The sequence below is a fragment of the Bombina bombina genome, chromosome 3 (genome assembly GCF_027579735.1).
Source record: "Bombina bombina isolate aBomBom1 chromosome 3, aBomBom1.pri, whole genome shotgun sequence".
Classification (NCBI taxonomy): Eukaryota; Metazoa; Chordata; class Amphibia; order Anura; family Bombinatoridae; genus Bombina; species Bombina bombina.
This window is the reverse complement of record NC_069501.1, coordinates 110,755,398-110,778,072: the sequence shown is the minus strand read 5'-3', so window position 1 is coordinate 110,778,072 and position 22,675 is coordinate 110,755,398. Positions and strand designations below refer to the sequence as shown.

The window sequence follows — 22,675 nt, the reverse complement described above, 5'->3', positions numbered from 1 at the left end:
TTTCAAAGAAGGAACGTCTATTACACAATCTTGATGTGGTTCGTGCTTTAAAGTTTTATTTACAAGCTACGAAAGATTTTCGTCAAACATCTGCTTTGTTTGTTGTCTACTCTGGACAGAGGAGAGGCCAAAAGGCTTCGGCAACTTCTCTTTCCTTTTGGCTAAGAAGCATAATTCGCTTAGCTTATGAGACTGCTGGCCAGCAGCTATTTGAAAGAATTACAGCTCATTCTACTAGAGCAGTAGCTTCCACATGGGTTTTTAAACATGAGGCCTCTGTTGAACAGATTTGTAACGTGGTGACTTGGTCTTCGCTTCATACATTTTCTAAATTCTATAAATTTGATACTTTTGCTTCTTTGGAGGCTATTTTTGGGAGAAAGGTCTTACGGGCAGTGGTGCCTTTCGTTTAAGTTTCCTGCCTTGTCCCTCCCTTCATCCGTGTCCTAAAGCTTTGGTATTGGTATCCCACAAGTAATGGATGAACCCGTGGACTGGATACACCTTTACAAGAGAAACAAAATTTATGCTTACCTGATAAATTTATTTCTCTTGTGGTGTATCCAGTCCACGGCCCGCCCTGTCATTTTAAGGCAGGTGTTTTTTATTTTTAAACTACAGTCACCACTGCACCCTATAGTTTCTCCTTTTTTTCTTGCTTGTCTTCGGTCGAATGACTGGGGGTGGCAGTTAGGGGAGGAGCTATATAGACAGCTCTGCTGTGGTTGTCCTCTTGCAGCCTTCCTGTTGGGAAGGAGAATATCCCACAAGTAATGGATGAACCCGTGGACTGGATACACCACAAGAGAAATAAATTTATCAGGTAAGCTTAAATTTTGTTTTCTCTGCAACCGCTTATGTTAGAACTGTGAAACTTGCTGTATAACCTTATATTGTGACCTAGATTCACAGTTGTTCATGTTGAAGGAATTAGTCACAAGCTGTGGCAGCCATATTGGTTTACGCAAAAATTTCGAAAATGTGTTTTCTTTCCAACCGCTTATGTTAAAGCTGTGAAATTTGCTGTATAACCATATATGGTCACCTAGAGTGACATTTGTTCAGGTTTAAAGTATAGGTCATATGGTGTGGCAGCCATTTTAAATATTATATGTCATTGCAAAAATGATGCGCTGGCCACCTCTATTGCTGCTTGCAGCTATATTTTAGTATTTGTTATTTTTTGTAATTTTAGAATTGAATTGTTTTTAGTAGTGTTAGGTTTTATTTTTTGTAATTTTAGAATTGAATTATTTTAGTGGTGTTAGTTGTTTTTTTTAATGTGTAATTTAGTTTATTTAATTGTTAGTTATTTTAATTTTAGTATAATAGTTATGTTAGATTAATTGTTAGTTTAAACTTAGTTTTTTTTAATTTCACAGGTAAGTTTTTATTTCTTTTAAGATAGGAATATTGTAATTTTAATTTAAAGTTATGGGGTTGTTAGGTTTAGGGGTTAATAGTTTAATTTAGATTTTTTCAATGTGGGGGGCTGGCAGTTTGGGGGTTAATAGGTTTATTTAGTGGCGGTGATGTGGGAGGCCAGAGGTTTAGGGGTTAATAACTCTATTTAGTGGCGGTGATATCGGGGAACGGCGGAATAGGGGTAAATATCTTTATTATAGTATCGGTGATGTTGGGGTGCGGAGGAATAGGGGTTAATAACTTTATTATAGTGGTCGCGATGTCGGGGAGCAGCAGAATAGGGGTTAATAACTTGTATTAATGTCGGGAGCGGCGGATTAGGGGTTAATAACTTTATTTAGGTGTCAGGGCAGCAGATTATGGGTATTTAGACTTGTGCTTTATGTCAGGGTGTTAGGTTTAAACATAACTTTTTTTTTCCCTATAGACATTAAAGGGGTTGCGTTACGGCGATCGCCATTCCATGCTTCAGGTGTTAGTTTTTTTTTCTAACACCTTCTACCCATTGATGTCTATGGGGAAAGCGTGCACAAGCACGTTTTCTCAGCCATTGGATTTTGTGTGGTATGGAGTTCATCACCACCATATCGCACAAGGTGGCTTTTTACAAACTTGTAATGGCAGCGCTATGGGGGGTAAAATAACGCAACTTTTATTTTGTTCGTTACGCACCCTCTAGAGTGCAAAACTTGTAATCTAGGTGAATATTAGTAGGGAGACTGTTAATCCATCTGTGTCCTGATCCTAAGAATGCTTCTGAAAGATCTGTACATTTTTTGGATGTTGTTAGAGCATTGTTAATGCTACTAAGGTTCTCAGACAAACTTCTAGTCTGTGTTTGTTCCTTTTTTCTGGCCCTAGGGCAGGTCTGAAGGCCTCTGTTATTTCTTTAGCAACTTGATTGAAACTTTTGATTTACAAGGCTTATTTGGAGGTGAGAGAGCCTCCGCCAGAGCAGGTTATGGCTCATTCTACTTGGTCAGTTGGGTTTTCAAGAATGAGGCTTCAGTTGATCAAATTTGCAAGGCAGTCACTTGGTCTTCTTTGCATACCTTTACTAAATTTTACTAATTTTTGCTTCCTCTGAAGCAGCCTTTGGTAGAAAGGTCCTTCAGGCAATTGTCTCAGTTTACTAATTATGACAGGGTTTTTTTTTTTAGTTTATTATAAGAGATTTTCTTCTTTTGCGTTTTGGATTTAATTTATCAGCAAAAAAAAGTTTTTTTTTCATTTCTCCCTTATGGTTACTCATAGGCTGCCACAGCTTGGGTATTCATACCAATGAGTAATGGATCGTGGACTCTCGCCACCTATATGAAAGAAAACATAATTTCTTTCCTAAGATATGGAGAGTCCACAACTACTCAATTACTAGAGGGAATATCACTCCTGGCCAGTAGGAGGAGGCAAAGAGCACCACAGCAAAGCTGTTAAGTGTCACATCCCCTACTCATAATCCCCAGTCAATCTCTTTGCCTCTGTCAATGGAGGAGGTGAAGTTTGGTGTCTGAAGAAATGAATTCCTTTTTCGGGTACTTTTCCCTGCAAGCAAGGATTTTTGTTTAGCTGAGTCCACGTCAATCTCTTCAGTAGAGTAGTGGTGTCTTTTAAGCAGTTAGTAAGTTGTGATGTAGTCCTTGCTTTGTTTCCTAACACATTGCTGCCCAAGGTACAGAAAGCCAGAGTTGGTTACTCTGTTCTTTCTTTTCTCCTGTTAAGTGTAGTCAGTCCACGGGTCATCATTACTTATGGGATATTAACTCCTCCCCATCAGGAAGTGCAAGAGGATCACCCAAGCAGAGCTGCTATATAGCTCCTCCCCTCTACGTTACACCCAGTCATTCTCTTGCACCCAACTAATAGATAGGATGTGTGAGAGGGCTGTGGTGATAAACTTAGTTTTTTATATCTTCAATCAAAAGTTTGTTATTTTAAACGACACCGGAGTGTGTTGTTTCCTTCTCAGGCAGAATTTGAAGAAGAATCTACCTGAGTTTTTGTATATGATCTTAGCGGACGTAAACTAAGATCCGTTTGCTGTTCTCGGCCATTCTGAGGAGTAAGGTAACTTCAGATCAGGGGACAGCGGGCAGGTTCACCTGCAAAGAGGTATGTTGCAGTATATTATTTTCTAAGGAATGGAATTGACTTTGAAAATACTGCTAATACCGATATAATGTAAGTACAGCCTTAAATGCAGTAGTAGCAACTGGTATCAGGCTGACATGTATATATGTTTACACTTAAGTATTTCTGGGGAATGGCACTTCACTGGGAAAATACTGTATGCATATAACTTTTAGCCTAACTTGCAGTGTGAGCGACTAGCAGCAGGCTTTTAATGACATTTCATATATTAGATTTTAAACGTTTACTGGCATGTTAAATCGTTTAATTATCTGAGGTACTTGGTGAAAATTGTTTTGGGCTTTATTTTCCACATGGCTGTCGTTTGTTTTAAATTAAAAACAGTTTACTGAGCTTCCCTCACTGTTGTAGTGTGAGTGGGAGGGGCCTATTTTGGCGCTTTTACTTCGCATCAGAAATTCAGTCACAGTCTGTCTTTTTCTCCCTGCATGATCCAGGACGTCTCCACAGAGCTCAGGGGTCTTCAAAACTAGTTTTGAGTGAGGTAATCACTCACAGCAGACCTGTGAGACTGTGCTTGACTGTGATAAAAACGCTTATATTGTCAATTTTTATACGTTTTTTTCTGATATTAAGGGTTAATCATCCATTGCTAATGTGTGCAATCCTTTGCTAAATTTGGTTTATATAACTAATCCGGTTCATTTTTATTCAACTGTGTCAGTTTTTTTGTGTGCTTCTTAAAGGCACAGTAACGTTTTTACATATTGCTTGTAAATTTAGTTGAAAAGTATTTCCAAGCTTGGTAGTCTAATTGCTAGTTTGTTTAAACATGTCTGACACAGAGGAATCTCTTTGTGCAATATGTTCAAAAGCCAAGGTGGAGCCCAATAGAAATTTATGTACTAATTGCATTGATGCTACTTTAAATAAAAGTCAATCTGTACATGTTAAGCAACATTCACCAGACAACGAGGGGGAAGTTATGCCGACTAACTTGCCTCACGTGTCAGTACCTGCATCTCCCGCTCAGGAGGTGCGTGATATTGTAACGCCAAGTACATCAGGGCGGCCATTACAAATCACTTTACAAGACATGGCTAATGTTATGAATGAAGTTTTGTCTAAATTGCCAGAACTTAGAGGTAAACGAGATCACTCTGGGATGAGAACAGAGTATACTGATAATGCTAGGGCCATGTCTGATACTGCGTCACAATTTGCAGAGCATGAGGACGGAGAGCTTCATTCTGCGGGTGACGGATCTGATCCAAATAAATTGGATTCAGACATTTCAAATTTTAAGTTTAAGCTGGAAAACCTCCGTGTATTGCTAGGGGAGGTGTTAGCGGCTCTGAATGATTGTAACACAGTTGCAATCCCAGAGAAAATGTGTAGGTTGGATAAATATTTTGCGGGTACCGACGAGTACTGACGTTTTTCCTATACCTAAGAGACTTCCTGAAATTATTACTAAGGAGTGGGACAGACCCGGTGTGCCTTTCTCACCCCCCTCCTATATTCAGAAAAATGTTTCCAATAGACGCCACCACACGGGACTTATGGCAAACGGTCCCTAAGGTGGGGGAGCAGTTTCTACTTTAGCTAAGCGTACCACTATCCCGGTGGAGGATAGCTGTGCCTTTTCAGATCCAATGGATAAAAAGTTAGAGGGTTACCTTAAGAAAATGTTTGTTCAACAAGGTTTTATATTACAACCCCTTGCATGCATTGCGCCTGTCACGGCTGCGGCAGCATTTTGGTTTGAGTCTCTGGAAGAGACCCTTGACTCAGCGACATTAGATGAGATTTCACTTAAGCTTAAGACCCTTAAGCTAGCTAATTCATTTATTTCTGATGCCGTAGTACATTTAACTAAACTTACGGCTAAGAATTCCGGATTCGCCATTCAGGCACGCAGAGCGCTGTGGCTAAAATCCGGGTCAGCGGCTGTAACTTCTAAATCGAAACTACTTAACATACCTTTCAAGGGGCAGACTTTATTCGGGCCCGGTTTGAAAGAAATTATCGCTGATATTACGGGAGGTAAAGGACATGCCCTGCCTCAAGACAGAGCCAAACCCAGGGCTAGACAGTCTAATTTTCGTGCCTTTCGTAATTTCAAGGCAGGAGCAGCTTCAACTTCCTCTGCTCCAAAACAGGAAGGAGCTGTTGCTCGCTACAGACAAGGCTGGAAACCTAACCAGGCCTGGAACAAGGGCAAGCAGGCCAGAAAGCCTGCTGCTGCCCCTAAGACAGCATGAAGTGAGGGCCCCCGATCCGGTAACGGATCTAGTGGGGGGCAGACTCTCTCTCTTCGCCCAGGCTTGGGCAAGAGATGTCCAGGATCCCTGGGCGTTGGAGATCATATCTCAGGGATATCTTCTGGACTTCAAAGCTTCTCCTCCACAAGGGAGATTTCACCTTTCAAGGTTGTCAACAAACCAGATAAAGAAAGAGGCGTTTCTACGCTGTGTACAAGACCTTTTACTAATGGGAGTGATCCATCCAGTTCCGCGGTCGGAACACGGACAAGGGTTTTACTCAAATCTGTTTGTGGTTCCCAAAAAAGAGGGAACCTTCAGACCAATATTGGATTTAAAGATCCTAAACAAATTCCTCAGAGTTCCATCATTCAAGATGGAAACTATTCGGACAATCTTACCCATGATCCAAAGAGGTCAGTACATGACCACAGTGGATTTAAAGGATGCTTATCTTCACATACCGATTCACAGAGAACATTACCGGTATCTAAGGTTTGCCTTCCTAGACAAGCATTACCAGTTTGTAGCTCTTCCCTTCTGGTTGGCTACGGCTCCAAGGATCTTTACAAAGGTTCTGGGCTCTCTTCTGGCGGTACTAAGACCGCGAGGAATTTCGGTAGCTCCGTATCTAGACGACATTCTGATACAAGCGTCAAGCTTTCAAACTGCCAAGTCTCATACAGAGTTAGTACTGGCATTTCTAAGATCACATGGGTGGAAAGTAAACGAGGAGAAGAGTTCTCTCTTACCACTCACAAGAGTTCCCTTCTTGGGGACTCTTATAGATTCTGTAGAAATGAAAATTTACCTGACAGAGGACAGATTAACAAAGCTTCTAAATGCTTGCCGTGCCCTTCATTCCATTCAACACCCGTCAGTGGCTCAATGCATGGAGGTAATCGGCTTAATGGTAGCGGCAATGGACATAGTTCCTTTTGCACGCCTGCACCTCAGACCGCTGCAATTGTGCATGCTAAGTCAGTGGAATGGGGATTACTCAGATTTGTCCCCTACGCTGAATCTGGATCAGGAGACCAGAGATTCTCTTCTATGGTGGCTTTCTCGGCCACATCTGTCCAGGGGGATGCCCTTCAGCAGGCCAGACTGGACAATTGTAACTACAGACGCCAGCCTACTAGGTTGGGGCGCTGTCTGGAATTCCCTGAAGGCTCAGGGATCATGGACTCAAGAGGAGAGTCTCCTTCCAATAAACATTCTGGAATTGAGAGCAGTTCTCAATGCCCTTCTGGCTTGGCCTCAGTTAGCAACTCTGAGGTTTATCAGGTTTCAGTCGGACAACATCACGACTGTGGCTTACATCAACCATCAGGGAGGGACAAGAAGTTCCTTAGCGATGATGGAAGTATCAAAGATAATTCGCTGGGCAGAGTCTCACTCTTGCCACCTGTCAGCGATCCACATCCCAGGAGTGGACAACTGGGAGGCGGATTTCCTAAGTCGCCAGACTTTTCATCCGGGGGAGTGGGAACTTCATCCGGAGGTCTTTGCCCAAATACTTCGACGTTGGGGCAAACCAGATATGGATCTCATGGCGTCTCGCCGGAATGCCAAGCTTCCTCGTTACGGGTCCAGGTCCAGGGACCCGGGAGCGGTCCTGATAGATGCCTTGACAGCACCTTGGACCTTCAGGATGGCTTATGTGTTTCCACCCTTCCCGATGCTTCCTCGTTTGATTGCCAGGATCAAACAGGAGAAAGCATCAGTGATTCTAATAGCGCCTGCGTGGCCACGCAGGACCTGGTATGCAGATCTAGTGGACATGTCATCCTGTCTACCTTGGTCTCTGCCTCTGAGACAGGACCTTCTAATTCAGGGTCCTTTCAAACATCAAAATCTAATTTCTCTGAAGCTGACTGCATGGAAATTGAACGCTTAATTTTATCAAAGCGTGGATTTTCGGAGCCAGTAATTGATACATTAATTCAGGCTAGGAAACCTGTTACCAGGAAAATTTACCATAAGATATGGCGTAAATACTTACACTGGTGCGAATCCAAGGGTTACTCATGGAGTAAGGTTAGGATTCCTAGGATATTGTCTTTTCTACAAGAAGGTTTAGAAAAGGGTTTATCTGCTAGTTCGTTAAAGGGACAGATCTCAGCTCTGTCCATCCTTTTACACAAGCGTCTGTCAGAAGTTCCAGACGTTCAGGCTTTTTGTCAGGCTTTGGCCAGGATTAAGCCTGTGTTTAAATCTGTTGCTCCGCCGTGGAGCTTAAACTTAGTTCTTAACGTTTTACAGGGTGTTCCGTTTGAACCCCTTCATTCCATTGATATCAAGCTGTTATCTTGGAAAGTTCTGTTTTTAATGGCTATTTCCTCGGCTCGTAGAGTCTCTGAATTATCAGCCTTACATTGTGATTCTCCGTATCTGATTTTTCATTCAGATAAGGTAGTTCTGCGTACTAAACCTGGGTTCTTACCTAAGGTAGTCACTAACAAGAATATCAATCAAGAGATTGTTGTTCCATCATTGTGTCCTAACCCTTCTTCAAAGAAGGAACGACTTCTGCACAATCTAGATGTAGTCCGTGCCCTGAAATTTTATTTACAGGCAACTAAAGATTTTCGACAAACTTCTTCCCTGTTTGTCGTTTATTCGGGACAGAGGAGAGGTCAAAAAGCATCTGCTACCTCTCTATCCTTTTGGCTTCGTAGCATAATACGCTTAGCCTATGAGACTGCTGGACAGCAACCTCCTGAAAGGATTACAGCTCATTCTACTAGAGCTGTGGCTTCCACTTGGGCCTTTAAGAACGAGGCCTCTGTTGAACAGATTTGCAAGGCTGCAACTTGGTCTTCTCTTCATACTTTTTCCAAATTTTACAAATTTGACACTTTTGCTTCTTCGGAGGCTGTTTTGGGGAGAAAGGTTCTTCAGGCAGTGGTTCCTTCCGTATAGAGATCCTGCCTGTCCCTCCCGTCATCCGTGTACTTAGCTTTGGTATTGGTATCCCATAAGTAATGATGACCCGTGGACTGACTACACTTAACAGGAGAAAACATAATTTATGCTTACCTGATAAATTCCTTTCTCCTGTAGTGTAGTCAGTCCACGGCCCGCCCTGTTTTTTAAGGCAGGTCTAAATTTTTTAATTATACTCCAGTCACCACTGCACCCTATAGTTTCTCCTTTCTCGTTTGATTCTCGGTCGAATGACTGGGTGTGACGTAGAGGGGAGGAGCTATATAGCAGTTCTGCTTGGGTGATCCTCTTGCACTTCCTGATGGGGAGGAGTTAATATCCCATAAGTAATGATGACCCGTGGACTGACTACACTACAGGAGAAAGGAATTTATCAGGTAAGCATAAATTATGTTTTTCTACAGGTCTTTGTAAGGAGTATGTATCCTTTCACGCCTTGTGAGCTGTCGTCCTGCTGGACAGCTAGACTGCAGGTAAGTGCTTTTTGTCTTCTAGGTCTTGGAGACTTGCACTTCAGAAGAATAGGTCATATTCCGTAGATGGGGACATTTTTAAAATCCTTTATACAGGATTTTCTTTGGCAGTGGGCAGGCACATTATGTATGTTGAAACTAGGGGTTAATCTTCCCTTTATAGGGATGTTTTTCCTCTTTGGACTAATTTTGTTGTAATACTTTATTAGTATGTGTGTAGCTTATGTTTTATACAGAGATTTATGTATAAACTTAAAATTTGGCAGTTGGTTTTCTTTGCTTGCTTAGCTAGAACAGGCTAACTGACAAACTGCTTGAGTTTGAAACCAGCTGCAGCTACTTGCATCTTAAATTGTAGGCAGAGGGAAATGCGCACCTTTTACTTGCTGCATAGTTTCCTCTCTCTGACGGTCATGTGACTTCTCCCTGCTGTTGGATATTCGCGGAGCGGCATTATTCAGTGTCGATCTACTATACGATCATTTTAGAGACTTCTGGCAGCCAAATTCTGGTATTAAAAATTCTTAAAGTGACTTTGTATTTAAAAATTTTTTACAATTGGGGGAATTTTTTATTTAGTATTATGGACATGGACCAAGACTGTGTTTTTTGACAAATGCTTCTTATGCCTAGAGACACAAATTGTTTGCCTATGCAATTTTGTGCTGCATGCTTAGCTAGAACACTTCAATTTAAAGATAAATTGTTGCCCTCTGAGCTCAATGTCTCTCAGGACGATAATGTTCAGGCAATGCCACAGCTTTCTCCTCAAACGTCCCAAGCCTCTATGGAATCACATTCAGTGCCCTGCAGTTCCTCTCAGCCTCCTGGATGAGTTTATTTGCCTGCAGATTTTGCTGCACATGTATCTTTTGCAGTATCTGCGGTATTATCTGCTTTTCCTATGCTGGGAAAATGCAAGAGGTTGCCCTCCCTCATAAGTCTGAAGAGGAGGATACGCCAGTAGCCTCTGAGGGTGAAATCTCAGATTCGGACAGTATTATTGCTTCACCTGATACTGAAGAAGTAAACTTCAGATCTACTGTTAAAGGAAGTATTGGCTACTTTGGACTCCGATACTTCTGTCTTTGTCAACCCTAAGAAGTCTAATAAACTTAATAAATACTATGATGTTCCTTCCTCTGTGGAAGTTTTTCCTGTCCCAGACCATGTGACAGAGATTATTTCAAAGGAATGGGAGAAGCCAGGGATTCCTTTCTCCCCATCTCCCATATTTTAAAAGAGGTTTCCTGTTGCTGACTCCATTAAAGATTCTTGGTGCACAGTGCCTAAAGTAGATGGGGCTATTTCTACTCTGGCTAAGAGAACTACGATCCCTATAGAGGATAGCTGCTCCTTTAAGGATCCCACGGACAGAAAGCTGGAAGCTTATTTGAAAAAGATGTATGTTGATCAAGGTCTTCAATGGCAATCTGCAGTTTGTATTGCCACAGTAGCATCTTATTGGTGCAACACCTTGTCTGAATCAATTTTAGTACAGACTCTGTTGGAGGAGATAAAAGATAGGATTAAGGCTCTCAAGCTAGCCAATTCCTTTATTTCTGATGCTAACGTGCAAGTTATTAGACTGGGAGCCAAGATTTCTAGCTTTACTGTCCTAGCCCACAGGGCATTGTGGCTAAAATCTTAGCTACCTCTAAGTCCAAGCTTCTGGCGCTTCCTTACAAGGGGAAGACTTTGTTCGGACCTGGTCTGGCAGAAATAATTTTTGATATTACGGATGGAAAAGGGTCTTTTCTACCGCAAGACAAGAAGAACAGACTCAAAGGACGTCAAATTAATTTTCGAACCTTTCGTAACTTCAAAGGTCAAAAGTCTTCCTCTCCTTCTTCCAAGCAGAAGCAGTCCAAGTCTTCTTGGAAGCCCAATCAGTCTTGGAATAAGGGGAAGCACTTAAAGAAACCCTCAGCTTAGTCTAAGTCAGCATGAAGGGTTGGCCACCGGTCCGGGTTTAGATCAAGTGGAGGGCAGACTTTCCCTGTTTTGTCAAGTGTGGAGACGAGATGTCTCAGATCCTTGGGCTGTAGAGATAGTATCTCAGGGTTACAAAATAGAATTCAAAATGTTCCCTCCCTGGGGCAGATTCCACCTCTCAAGATTAAATGCAGACCAGGTAAAAAGAGGCATTCTTGAACTGCGTTCAGGACCTTTGCTCCCTGGGAGTGATTGTTCCAGTTCAAGTAAGGGAACAGGGTCTATGATTCTATTCAAATCTGTTCGAAGTTCTCAAAAAGAGGGAACTTTTCGACCCATTTTAGACCTAAAGTGCCTCTACAAGTTTCTCAGGGTACCGTCCTTCAAAATGGAAACCATTCATTCCATTCTTCCTTTCGTCCAAGAGGGTCAGTTAATGACGACTTTAGACCTGAAGGACGTGTATCTTCGTCTTCCCATCCACAGAGATCATCAGAAATTCCTGAGATTTGCCTTTGTAGACAAACACTTTCAGTTTGTGGCTCTTCTGTTTGGCCTTGCCACAGCTCCCAGAATTTTCTCAAAGGTTCTGGGGGCTCTCTGGGGGCGGAAGCTCACAATTGTTGTCTATTTTCCATCCACATTCCTGGAGTGGACAACTGGGAAGCGGATTTCCTGAGCAGACAGACTTTTCATCCTGGGGAGTCGGCTCTTCATCCAGAGGTGTTTTCCAGGTTAACCCTAAAATGGGGGTGCCGGAGTTGGATCTGATGGCATCTCGGCAGAACGCAGAGCTTCCAAGGTACGGTTCAAGATCAAGAGATCCTCAGGCCACTCTGATAGATGTTCTGGCAGTTCCTTGGGATTTCGGTCTAGCATACCTGTTTCCACCATTTGCGCTCCTTCCACGAGTTATTGCTCGTATCAAACAAGAGAGAGCAACGTTAATTCAAATAGCTCCTGCATGGTCTCGCAGGATCTGGTATGCAGACCTAGTGAAGATGTCTTCTCGGCCGCCTTGGAGGTTCCCTCTGAGGAAGGACCTTTTAACTCAGGGTCCATTCCTCCATCCAAATCTTGTTTCTCCGAAGCTGACTGCTTGGAGATTGAACACTTAGTTCTGTCTAAGCGTGAATATTCTAAATCGGTCATTGAGACCATGAACCAGACTCGCAAGCCAGTTAATCGAAAGATTAACCATAAGGTATGGCGTAAATACCTTTTATTGGTGGGAATCTAAGGGCTACTCTTGGAGTAGGGCCAGGATTCCTAGAATTTTGTCTTTTCTCCAGAAAGGTCTGGAGAAAGGGTTGTCAGTCAGTTCTCTGAAAGGTCAGATTTCTGCATTATCTATTTTGTTACACAAGCATCTTGCGGATGTGCCAGATGTTCATTCTGTTTGTCAGGCCCTGGTCAGAATCAGGCCTCTGTTTAAACCTGTTGCTCCTCCTTGGAGAATTAATCTTGTTCTTAAAGTTTTGCAGCAGGCTCTGTTTGAGCCAACGCATTCCATAGATATTAAGTTGCTATGTTGGAAGTTTTTGTTTCTTATTGCTATCTCTTCTGCTCTGAGAGTTTTGGAACTCTCGGCTTTGCAGTGTGATTCACCTTATTTTATCTTCTATTGGGGTTTCTTCCTAAAGTGGTTTCGAATAGAAATATTAATTAGGAAATAGTTGTTCCTTCTCTCTGTCCCAATCCTTCTTCTCATAAAGAACGTCTGTTGCACAACTTGGATGTTGTGCGTGCTCTAAAATTCTACATACAGGTGACTAAGGATTTTCGCCAGTCTTCTGCCCTGTTTGTTTGTTTATCAGGAAAATGTACTTCTCTTTCCCTCTGGTTGAGATGTATGATTCGTTTTGCTCATGAGACTGCTAGACAGCAGCCTCCTGAGAGAATTACAGCTCATTCCACTAGGGCTGTCTCCTCTTCTTGGGCTTTCAAAGATGAAGTTTCTGTGTAACAGCTTTGCAAGGCTGCAACTTGGTACTCTCTGCATACTTGTTCCAAATTTTACAAATTTGATACTTTTGCCTCGACTTTGGCCTCTTTTGGGAAAAAAGGTTCTTCAAGCGGTGGTGCCTTCTGTTTAGGTCTTCCTGTCTTGTTCTCCCTCCCTGTTCATTTTGTGCCCTCTAGCTTGGGTATTGGTTCCCAGTAGTAATTGAATGACGTTGTGGACTCTCCATATCTTAGGAAAGAAAATAAAATTTATGCTTACCTGATAAATTTATTTATTTGTTTCCAGATATGGAGAGCCCAGGACCCCACCCTTTATTAAGACAGTTATTTTTGACTAAATTTTAGGCAACTCTACACATTTGTGTTATTCTTTCTTTCATGTAATTGGCAAGAGTCCATGAGCTAGTGAAGTATGGGATATACAATCCTACCAGGAGGGGCAAAGTTTCCCAAACCTCAAAATTCCTATAAATACAACCCTTTTACAAACTTTGCCTCCTATGGAGGTGGTGAAGTAAGTTTGTGCTAAGATTTCTACGTTAATATGCGCTTCTCTGCATTTTGAAGCCTGATTCCTCTCAGAGTATAGTGTCAGAGGGATGTGAAGGGAGTATAACCTATTGAATGCAATGGTTTTCCTCATGAGAGATCTATTTCATAGGTTCTCTGTTATTGGTCATAGAGATTCATCTCCTACCTCCCTTTTCAGATCGACGATATACTCTCATATTTCATTACCTCTACTGATAACCGTTTCAGTACTGGTTTGGCTATCTTCTATATGTGGATGGGTGTCTTTTCGTCAGTATGTTTTTCATTACTTAAGACACTCTCAGCTATGGTTTGGCACTTTATGTATTTATATAAAGTTCTAAATATATGTATTGTACTTATATTTGCCATGAGTCGGGTTTAAGTATATTTCCTTTTGCAGACTGTCAGTTTCATATCTGGGAAATGCATTTTTTAGGGGGGAAAAAATGTCTTACCTGGGGTATAGTCTTTTTTTCAAAATTAGGCTCGCGAGGGCGCAAAATGCCAAAGTATATTGCGTCATTTTTGCCGCAAGATTTTTTTGGCGAAATTACGTTTGATGATGCAAATTCATCTTTTCCGGCGTCTTAGTCAACGCAGAGTCCTTTCACAAGGTTGTATCTTTGATAACGCGAGTGTGTCATTTCTGGATGTTGTTAGCGCCCAAAAAAAATTCGGTTTGTGTTGTGCGTCATACTTGGCTCCAAATATTTTCATTATTTAAGACCCCATTCCTATATGCCTTTTGCCTTTTTTCTCTAACAGAGGGCTATGTTGTTTGCATTTTTTCCCATTCCTAAAACTGCTATATAAGGAAATTGATAATTTTGCTTTATATGTTGTTTTTTTCTCTTACATTTGCAAGATGTCTTAATCTGATCCTGTCTCAGAAATCACTGTTGGAACCCTGCTGCCCGATAAAAGTTCTACCAAAGCTAAGTGCATTTGTTGTAAACTTTTGTAGATTATTTCTCCAGCTGTGGTTTGCAATAGTTGTCATGATAAGCTTTTACATGCAGAAAATGTGTCCATCAGTAATAGTGCATTGCCTGTTGTTGTTCCTTCAACATCTAATGTACAAGATATACCTGTGAATTTAAAATATTTTATTGCTGATTCTATTCAGAAGGCTCTGTCTGGCCATCCTCATAAAGTTGATGAAATTTCAAATGACCGACAACATACTGAATTATCCTCCTCTGATAAGGATCTATCTGATTCAAAAGATCCTTCCTCAGATATTGACACTGACACATCTACTTATTTATTTTAAAAAAAGAGTACATTCGTTCTGATATTAAGACTAGTAAACTCAATTCTGTTTATAAACCTCCTGTGGCTACTCTAGAAGTTTTTCCAGTTCCTGATGCTATTTCTGATATGATTTCTAAGGAATGGAATAGGCCTGGTACATCTTTTATTCCTTCTTCAAGGTTTAAAAAATTGTATCCTTTGCCAGCAGTTACATTGGAGTTTTGGGAAAAGATCCCCAAAGTTGATGGGGCTATCTCTACTCTTGCTAAACGTACTACTATTCCTATGGAAGATAGTACTTCTTTTAAAGATCCTTTAAATAGGAAACTTGAATCTTATCTAAGGAAAGCCTATTTATATTCTGGTCATCTTCTAAGACCTGCAATTTCTTTGGCTGATGATGCAGCTGCATCAACTTTTTGGTTGGAACATTTAGCGCAACAAGAGTTGGATTCTGATTTGTCTAACATTGTTCACTTGCTTCAACATGCTAATCATTTTATTTTTGATGCCATTTTTTATATCAAAATTGATGTTAAATCTATGTCTTTAGCTATTTTAGCTAGAAGAGCTTTGTGGCTTAAATCTTGGAATGCTGACATGACTTCTAAGTCTAGATTGCTATATCTTTCTTTCCAAGGTAATAAGTTATTTGGTTCTCAGTTGGATTCAATTATTTCAACTGGCACTGGGGGCAAGGGAGTTTTTTGCCTCAGGATAAAAGACCTAAGGGTAAATCTAAAGCTTCTAACCACTTTAGTTCCTTTCGACAAGTTAAGGAACAGAAACCTAATCCTTCCCCCCAAGGAATCTGTTTCCAATTTGAAACCTTATTCAAATTGGAATAAATCCAAGCCAGCCCCCAAGTCCGCATGAAGGTGCGGCCCTCATTCCGGCTCAGCTGGTAGGGGGCAGATTAAGATTTTTCAATGATGTTTGGACAAATTCTGTCCGAAATCAATGGATTCTGAGTATTGTCTCTCAGGTGTATCAAATAGGATTCAGAGTAAAGGCTCAGGCTTTCCTGAAGTGTGTTTCAGACCTGGAACTTTCAGGGGTAATCATGCCGGTTCCGTTTCAGGAACAGGGTCTGGGGTTTTATTCAAATCTATTCATTGTCCCAAAGAAAGAAAATTAATTCAGACCAGTTCTGGATCTAAAAATTTTGAATCGTTTTGTAAGAGTACCAACTTTCAAGATGGTGACTATAAGGACTATTCTGCCTTTTGTTCAGCAAGGGCATTATATGTCCACAATAGACTTACATGATGCATATCTTTATATTCCGATTCATCCAGATCATTATCAGTTTCTGAGATTCTCTTTTCAAGACAAAGCATTGCCAATTTGTCGCTCTTCCTTTTGGCCTGGCGACAGCTCCAAGAATCTTTTCAAAGGTTCTTGGTGCCCTACTCTCTGTAATCAGAGAGCGGGGTATTGGGGTGTTTCCTTATTTGGATGATATCTTGGTATTAGCTCAGTCTTTAAATTCTGCAGAATCTCACACAAATCAACTAGTGTTGTTTCTTCGAAATCATGGTTGGAGGATCAATTTACCAAAAAGTTCTTTGATTCCTCAGACAAGGGTCAACTTTTTAGGTTTCCAGATAGATTCAATGTCCATGACTCTGTCTCTAACAGACAAGAGACGTTTAATATTGGTTTCAGCCTGTCGGAACCTTCAGTCTCAGTCATTCCCTTCAGTAGCTATGTGCATGGAAGTTTTAGGTCTCATGACTGCAGTATCGGACGCGATCCCCTTTGCTCGTTTTCATATGAGACCGCTCCAGAGTTGTATGCTGAACCATTGGTGCAGGGATTATACAAGGATATCACAATTAATATCCTTAAATCCCAATGTTCGACTATCTCTGATTTGGTGGTTAGATCACCATTGTATAGTTCTAGGGGCCTCTTTTGTTCGTCCAACCTGGACTGTGATCACAACAGATGCAAGTCTTTCAGGTTGGGGAGCTGTTTGGGGATCTCTGACAGCACAAGGGGTTTGGAAATCTCAAGAGACGAGATTGCCAATCAATATTTTGGAACTCAGTTCGATTTTCAGGGCTCTTCAGATTTGGCCTATGTTGAAGAGAGAACCTTTCATTTGTTTTCAGACAGACAATATCACTACTGTGGCATATGTCAATCATCAGGGTGGGACTCACAGTCCCCAAGCTATGAAAGAAGTATCCCGGATACTTGCTTGGGCAGAATCCAGCTCCTGTCTAATCTCTGCGGTTCATATCCCAGATATAGACAATTGGTAAGCGGATTATCTCAGCCGTCAGACTTTACATCTGGGGGAGTGGTCCCTCCATCCAGATGTGTTTTCTCAGGTTGTTCAGATGTGGGGTCTTCCAGAAATAGATCTGATGGCTTCTCATCTAAACAAGAAGCTTTCCAGGTACCTGTCCAGGTGCAGGGATCCTCAGGCGGAAGCAGTGGATGCGTTGACACTTCCTTGGTGTTATCAACCTGCTTATTTTCCCGCCTCTAGTTCTTCTTCCAAGAGTGATCTCCAAAATCATCATGAAGCAATCATTTGTGTTGCTGGTGGCTCCAGCATGGCCTCACAGGTTCTGGTATGCGGATCTTGTTCAGGTGTCCAGTTGCCAGCCTTGGCCACTTCCAATAAGACCGGACCTTCTGTCTCAAGGTCCGTTTTTCCATCAGGATCTCAAATCATTAAATTTGAAGGTATGGAAATTGAATGCCTAGTGCTTAGTCATAGAGGTTTCTCTGACTCAGTGATTAATACTATGTTACAGGTTCGTAAATCTGTTTCTAGAAAGATTTATTATCGAGTTTGGAAGACTTATATTTCATGGTGTTCTTCTCATAAATTCTCTTGGCATTCTTTTTAGAATTCCTAGAATTTTACAGTTTGGATAAGGGTTTGTCTGCAAGTTCTTTGAAAGGACAAATCTCTGCTCTTTCTGTTTTATTTCACAGAAAGATTGCTAAGCTTCCTGGCATTCACTGTTTTGTTCAGGCTTTGGTTCATATCAAGCCTTTTATTAAATCAATCTCTCCTCCTTGGAGTCTTAATTTGGTTTGGAAGGCTTTACAGGCTCCTCCATTTGAGGCTATGCATTCTTTAGACATTAAAATACTTTCTTGGCAAGTGTTGTTACTTTTTGCCATCTTTTCTGCTAGAAGAGTTTCTGAATTATCTGTCTCTCTTTTGTGAATCTCCTTTTCTGATTTTTCATCAGGATAAGGCAGTTTTGCGGACTTCATTTAAATTCTTACCTAAGGTTGTGAATTCTAACAACATTAATAGAGAAATTATTGTCCCTTCCTTGTGTCCTAATCCTAAGAATTCTTTGGAGTGATCTTTACATTCTTTGGATGTGGTGAGAGCTCTGAAATATTATGTTGACGCTACTAAAGATTTCAGGAAGACTTCTAGTCTATTTGCTATCTTTTCTGGTTCTAGGAAAGGTCAGAAGGCTTCTGCTGTTTCTTTGGCATCATGGTTAAAGCTTTTGATTCATCAAGCTTATTTGGAGTTGGGTCAAGCCCCACCTCAGAGAATTACAGCTCATTCTACTAGATCAGTCTCCACTTTGTGGGCTTTTAAGAATGAAGCTTCAGTTGATGAGATTTGCAAAGCTGCAACTTGGTCTTCTTTGCATACATTTACTAAATTCTACCGTTTTGATGTATTTGCTTCTTCGGAAGCAGATTTTTGTAGAAAAGTTCTTCAGGCAGCTGTTTAAGTTTGATTCTTCTGCTTATGATTTGTTTTTTCCTTTCATTTATGAGAATAAACTTATATTTGGGTTGTGGATTAATTTTTTTTTAGAGGAAAATTGCTGTTTTTATTTTATCCCTCCCTGTCTAGTGACTTCTGCGCAGAGAAAACATAATTTATGTAAGAACTTACCTGATAAATTCATTTCTTTCATATTGGCAAGAGTCCATGAGGCCCACCATTTTTATGGTGGTTATGATTTTTTTGTATAAAGCACAATTATTTCCAAATTCCTTTGTTGAAGCTTTTTACTCCTTTCTTTATCACCCCACTACTTGGCTATTCGTTAAACTGAATTGTGGGTGTGATGAGGGGTGTATTTAAAGGCATTTTAAGGTTTGGGAAACATTGCCCCTCCTGGTAGGATTGTATATCCCATACGTCACTAGCTCATGGACTCTTGCCAATATGAAAGAAATTAGTTTATCAGGTAAGTTCTTACATAAATTGTTTTTTCCATTTCACTTCGGTCGAATGACGGAGGATTATGGGTAGGGGAGTGACACTTAATAGCTTTGCTGTGGTGCTCTTTGCCTCCTCCTGCTAGCCAGGAGTGATTTTCCCACTAGTAATTGAATGACGTTGTGGACTCTCCTTATCCAGAAAGAAAGACATTTATCAGGTAAGCATAAATGTTGTTATCTTAGATATTATTAAGGAGGCTAGGTATTTTAATTCACCAAACTAAAGAGAGAGAGAGAGATAGCTCCTAATCTGGTGTCTTCACATACATACTGAAATATAAATGTACTAGCGTACTACAAACAGACATTCTAATTGAAGCTTATGTGTGTCTAATAAAGTAATCTAAGATACCACAGGCATGCAATAATCATTTGTATTATATTTGCAGCTTGTTAAGGGAAAAAAGAAACTTGGCATAATAAAACTGAACTAAAAGTAGTAATTAACTGTAATCTAGCCCAAAGGTCCCATAGACATCTGGAAATCTAAAATTTCAGACCCCATAGTCTTCATAAAAAGTTCCAGTTGTTAGGCAGGATTAGCATAAGATTTAAGTAGGCAACCACACTAACAAATTGATGTAGTCTCTTGCAAGTGGGATATAGTATCCTACCCCACACCGGCTCTCTAGTGCTCCTGTACTAAAAGAGCAACAGAGGACTTCATCCAGACTTGTAGGTCAGACCCTTTAGCCTCCCCCACACCGGCTCTCTAGTGCTCCTGTACCAAAAGAGCAACAGAGGACTTCATCCAGACTTGTAGGTCGGACCCTTTAGCCTCCTGGAAATAGGGCTCTAGCAAAAGAACCAATGTGTCACATCTTGCTACTCCAGGAAAACACTTAGTGATCTTTTCCATGGTGACTGTCTAGACAAGTAGCTGAAGATCTATGGTCAAGTAGCTAAGGCCCTTCACCACTGACCTCAATATACCAGGCAGGCACACTGAATTGTCTTGTAGAAAGCCACATATTTCTACCCAATCTTCAATCTGGTGAGTTGAAGGCTCTGTGACCAGCTCCCATGGATCAGCCGCATCCTATGAGGTAAGGTCCATCCAAGAAATTGATGTATTCTTATTCACATATGAATTTACGAGTGGCTCCTCCCATGGTAGATTAGTGCGCCCAATAACTGGCCTCTGTCGCTCCATGGGTATCGCAACTTCTGGAAATGGTTTCGCAGGAGCAGTGACCTGCATATCCTCAAACTGAGCTATCCACATCAAGCAATCAAAACCATTGAGCATTGCCTCCTGAAAGTCCACAAAAAGAGCTTGTAGCACTTGCGAGACATCCTCCATAGTAAATAGTAGAGAGATTAGTATAGAGTAGCTTTAGTTGTTATAAAAAGTGGTATTCACTTCAATACAAGCTTGTAATCCCAATATCTGGGGGGTTATGTGTGGCAGCCCAAACTCCACCGTTCTTCAGCATCCAGTCCGGTCACTTGGGTAACCACACTGCAAGGAAGCTCTCTTGACGGTTGTAAAGTTTTGTTGAAGAGCATAAGTCAGGCAAGAATTTTAAGGATAAGCCTCCTGGTTCATCCAATTCTAATTATGAAAAGGATAATCATCAACATAAATAACAGCCACAGCTATTCAGTGAAACTGCTAATGAAGTATTTAGGGAAGAAATCTTAGCCTATACAATTAAAAAAAAAATCTAAACAAGTGGCAGGAGATATCTTTAGGTATGAAATTAGTTTCAGGCATTTATCTCACCATATTGCCCATAAAAGTTAGTATCTTATGGGATTGAAGTTCAGTGTCTTTGTCCTAGATTGTGATTGTGTTACAAAGGGCCAGTGAAAGAGTTGAATGGAGAAGACCATTTTCTGGCCGGTGTGTAGGGAACAGCTCCATGGTTGACCTTGGCAATGTATAAGTTAAGAATATCTAGTGAGTTTGTGTGTCAGGTTTCTGTTCTGCTGGTTCAGTGTAGGTCTGGGTCTCTTTGATTACGTATGTGGCAGACTCATGGTGTTAAATGTAGAATTTTGTATTTTTTACCAGTTTGTCCTTAGACCTTCATTTGCTTCAGTGGCAAACAGTGCTGTTAATGAATCCTCACATGCAACAGGACAGGTTGTCTTTCAGATAATGATTAGAGACACTAATAGTGATTATGAGATTTAAGTGCAGTGATCAAATAGAAGCTGTGTAGCAATGCATTTTCAGAAGGATTTGCTGGTGAGTAGATGGTTTTCAGCAATGGATGAACTACCAAATAGTATAGATCCTCAGGACATTTAAGCATGTTTTGCTTTTATATTCTTGAATTAACCTTATCATTTTATCACATCGAGTTTATCTACCTGATCCCAAAACGAGAATAATCCACCAGTGCATATATTCCCCACATATGGGCTCGATTTATCAAGCTTTTCTCCTTCCTTCAACTGCAGGTTCTTACAAGACCACTACTTTTCCTACCCTCTTCTCCACCTCTTAATTGAAGACTTTAATTGAAGACCGGGGAGATTGAGAGCTCCTGCCTGCGCGTGATTGGCTGTGTGCAGGCATGGTTGCATGCGAGCGCAAAATAGCGCTTGTGCGCAATGTTAAATTCGGGGATTGTATCGGGAGAAGGTTGCTAGCACTGTGAGATGTGGGAAGAGGTTCAATTTAACAAGAACAAAAAAACCAATGCATATTTTGATAAAGTAATTTTTATTGTACAGTTAACCATAAATATTGTTTTGATAAAGAACGTTGATGACCCTTTTATCTCCTGTGTCATCGCTGCTTTTACTGATTACTTGGATTCCCAGTGACATTACTGCTTTTGCTATTTACCTAACCAAGAACTTTGATATAATAATGTGCTGTACAATGATGAATCTTAGAAACACAACTTTTTTGCCCTACGTTTTTATGTTTTATGATTATAATATTATATATATATATATATATATATATATATATATATATATATATATTATTTATTATTATTATGTTTATTTTTAACCTTTAGGGTCTGGTTTGAAAGATCCCTCAATCTGAGAAATGATGGTGTAAATACATGCAAAGAGAATAGGCTAGAATAACCAAAGGTATCACTATTAAAGATTTATGTTTGCCCTTCAGGCTTCTTTAAATATATTTGTTTATAATAAAAAATCAACCTCACAAGATACTGGTGTAATTTACTCTTTCTAATGCTACCACAAATACTATCAGGAATCTTCCCGTGCACACATTGCATTTGTCATTACAAATCTCACTAGATCTGTTTATTGAGCTATTAATGTGTTTTTAATATTTTCCAGGGTGTGCAGATTTACATCTTTTGGACATGCTGAGCCCAACAGAACGTAAAAGACAGGGCTATATCCATGAATTAATAGTGACAGAGGAGAATTATGTGAATGATTTACAGCTGGTCACAGAGGTAAAATCAGCATTATATTACTGTCAAAAGTTGTCCTGTTCCACTATACCCACATAATGTAAAACAAGTACATTTCAGTATATAATTCATTTGAATCTCAAACATTGATGTAGTTTTATATACACATACTAATAAAACACTTTTTTTGGGTTATGTTATATGTTGACAT

General features: G+C 40.6%; 1 protein-coding gene across 1 annotated transcript in view; it reads left to right on the top strand.

The window, feature by feature from the left end:
• ITSN1 (intersectin 1) overlaps nucleotides 1-22,675 on the top strand; it is a 598,457-nt gene that overhangs the window by 438,352 nt on the left and 137,430 nt on the right. Inside the window, exon 13 of the mRNA XM_053705169.1 lies at nucleotides 22,385-22,506. Within this exon, the coding sequence (XP_053561144.1) occupies nucleotides 22,385-22,506 (122 nt within the window). The remainder of the gene's footprint in view (nucleotides 1-22,384; nucleotides 22,507-22,675) is intronic.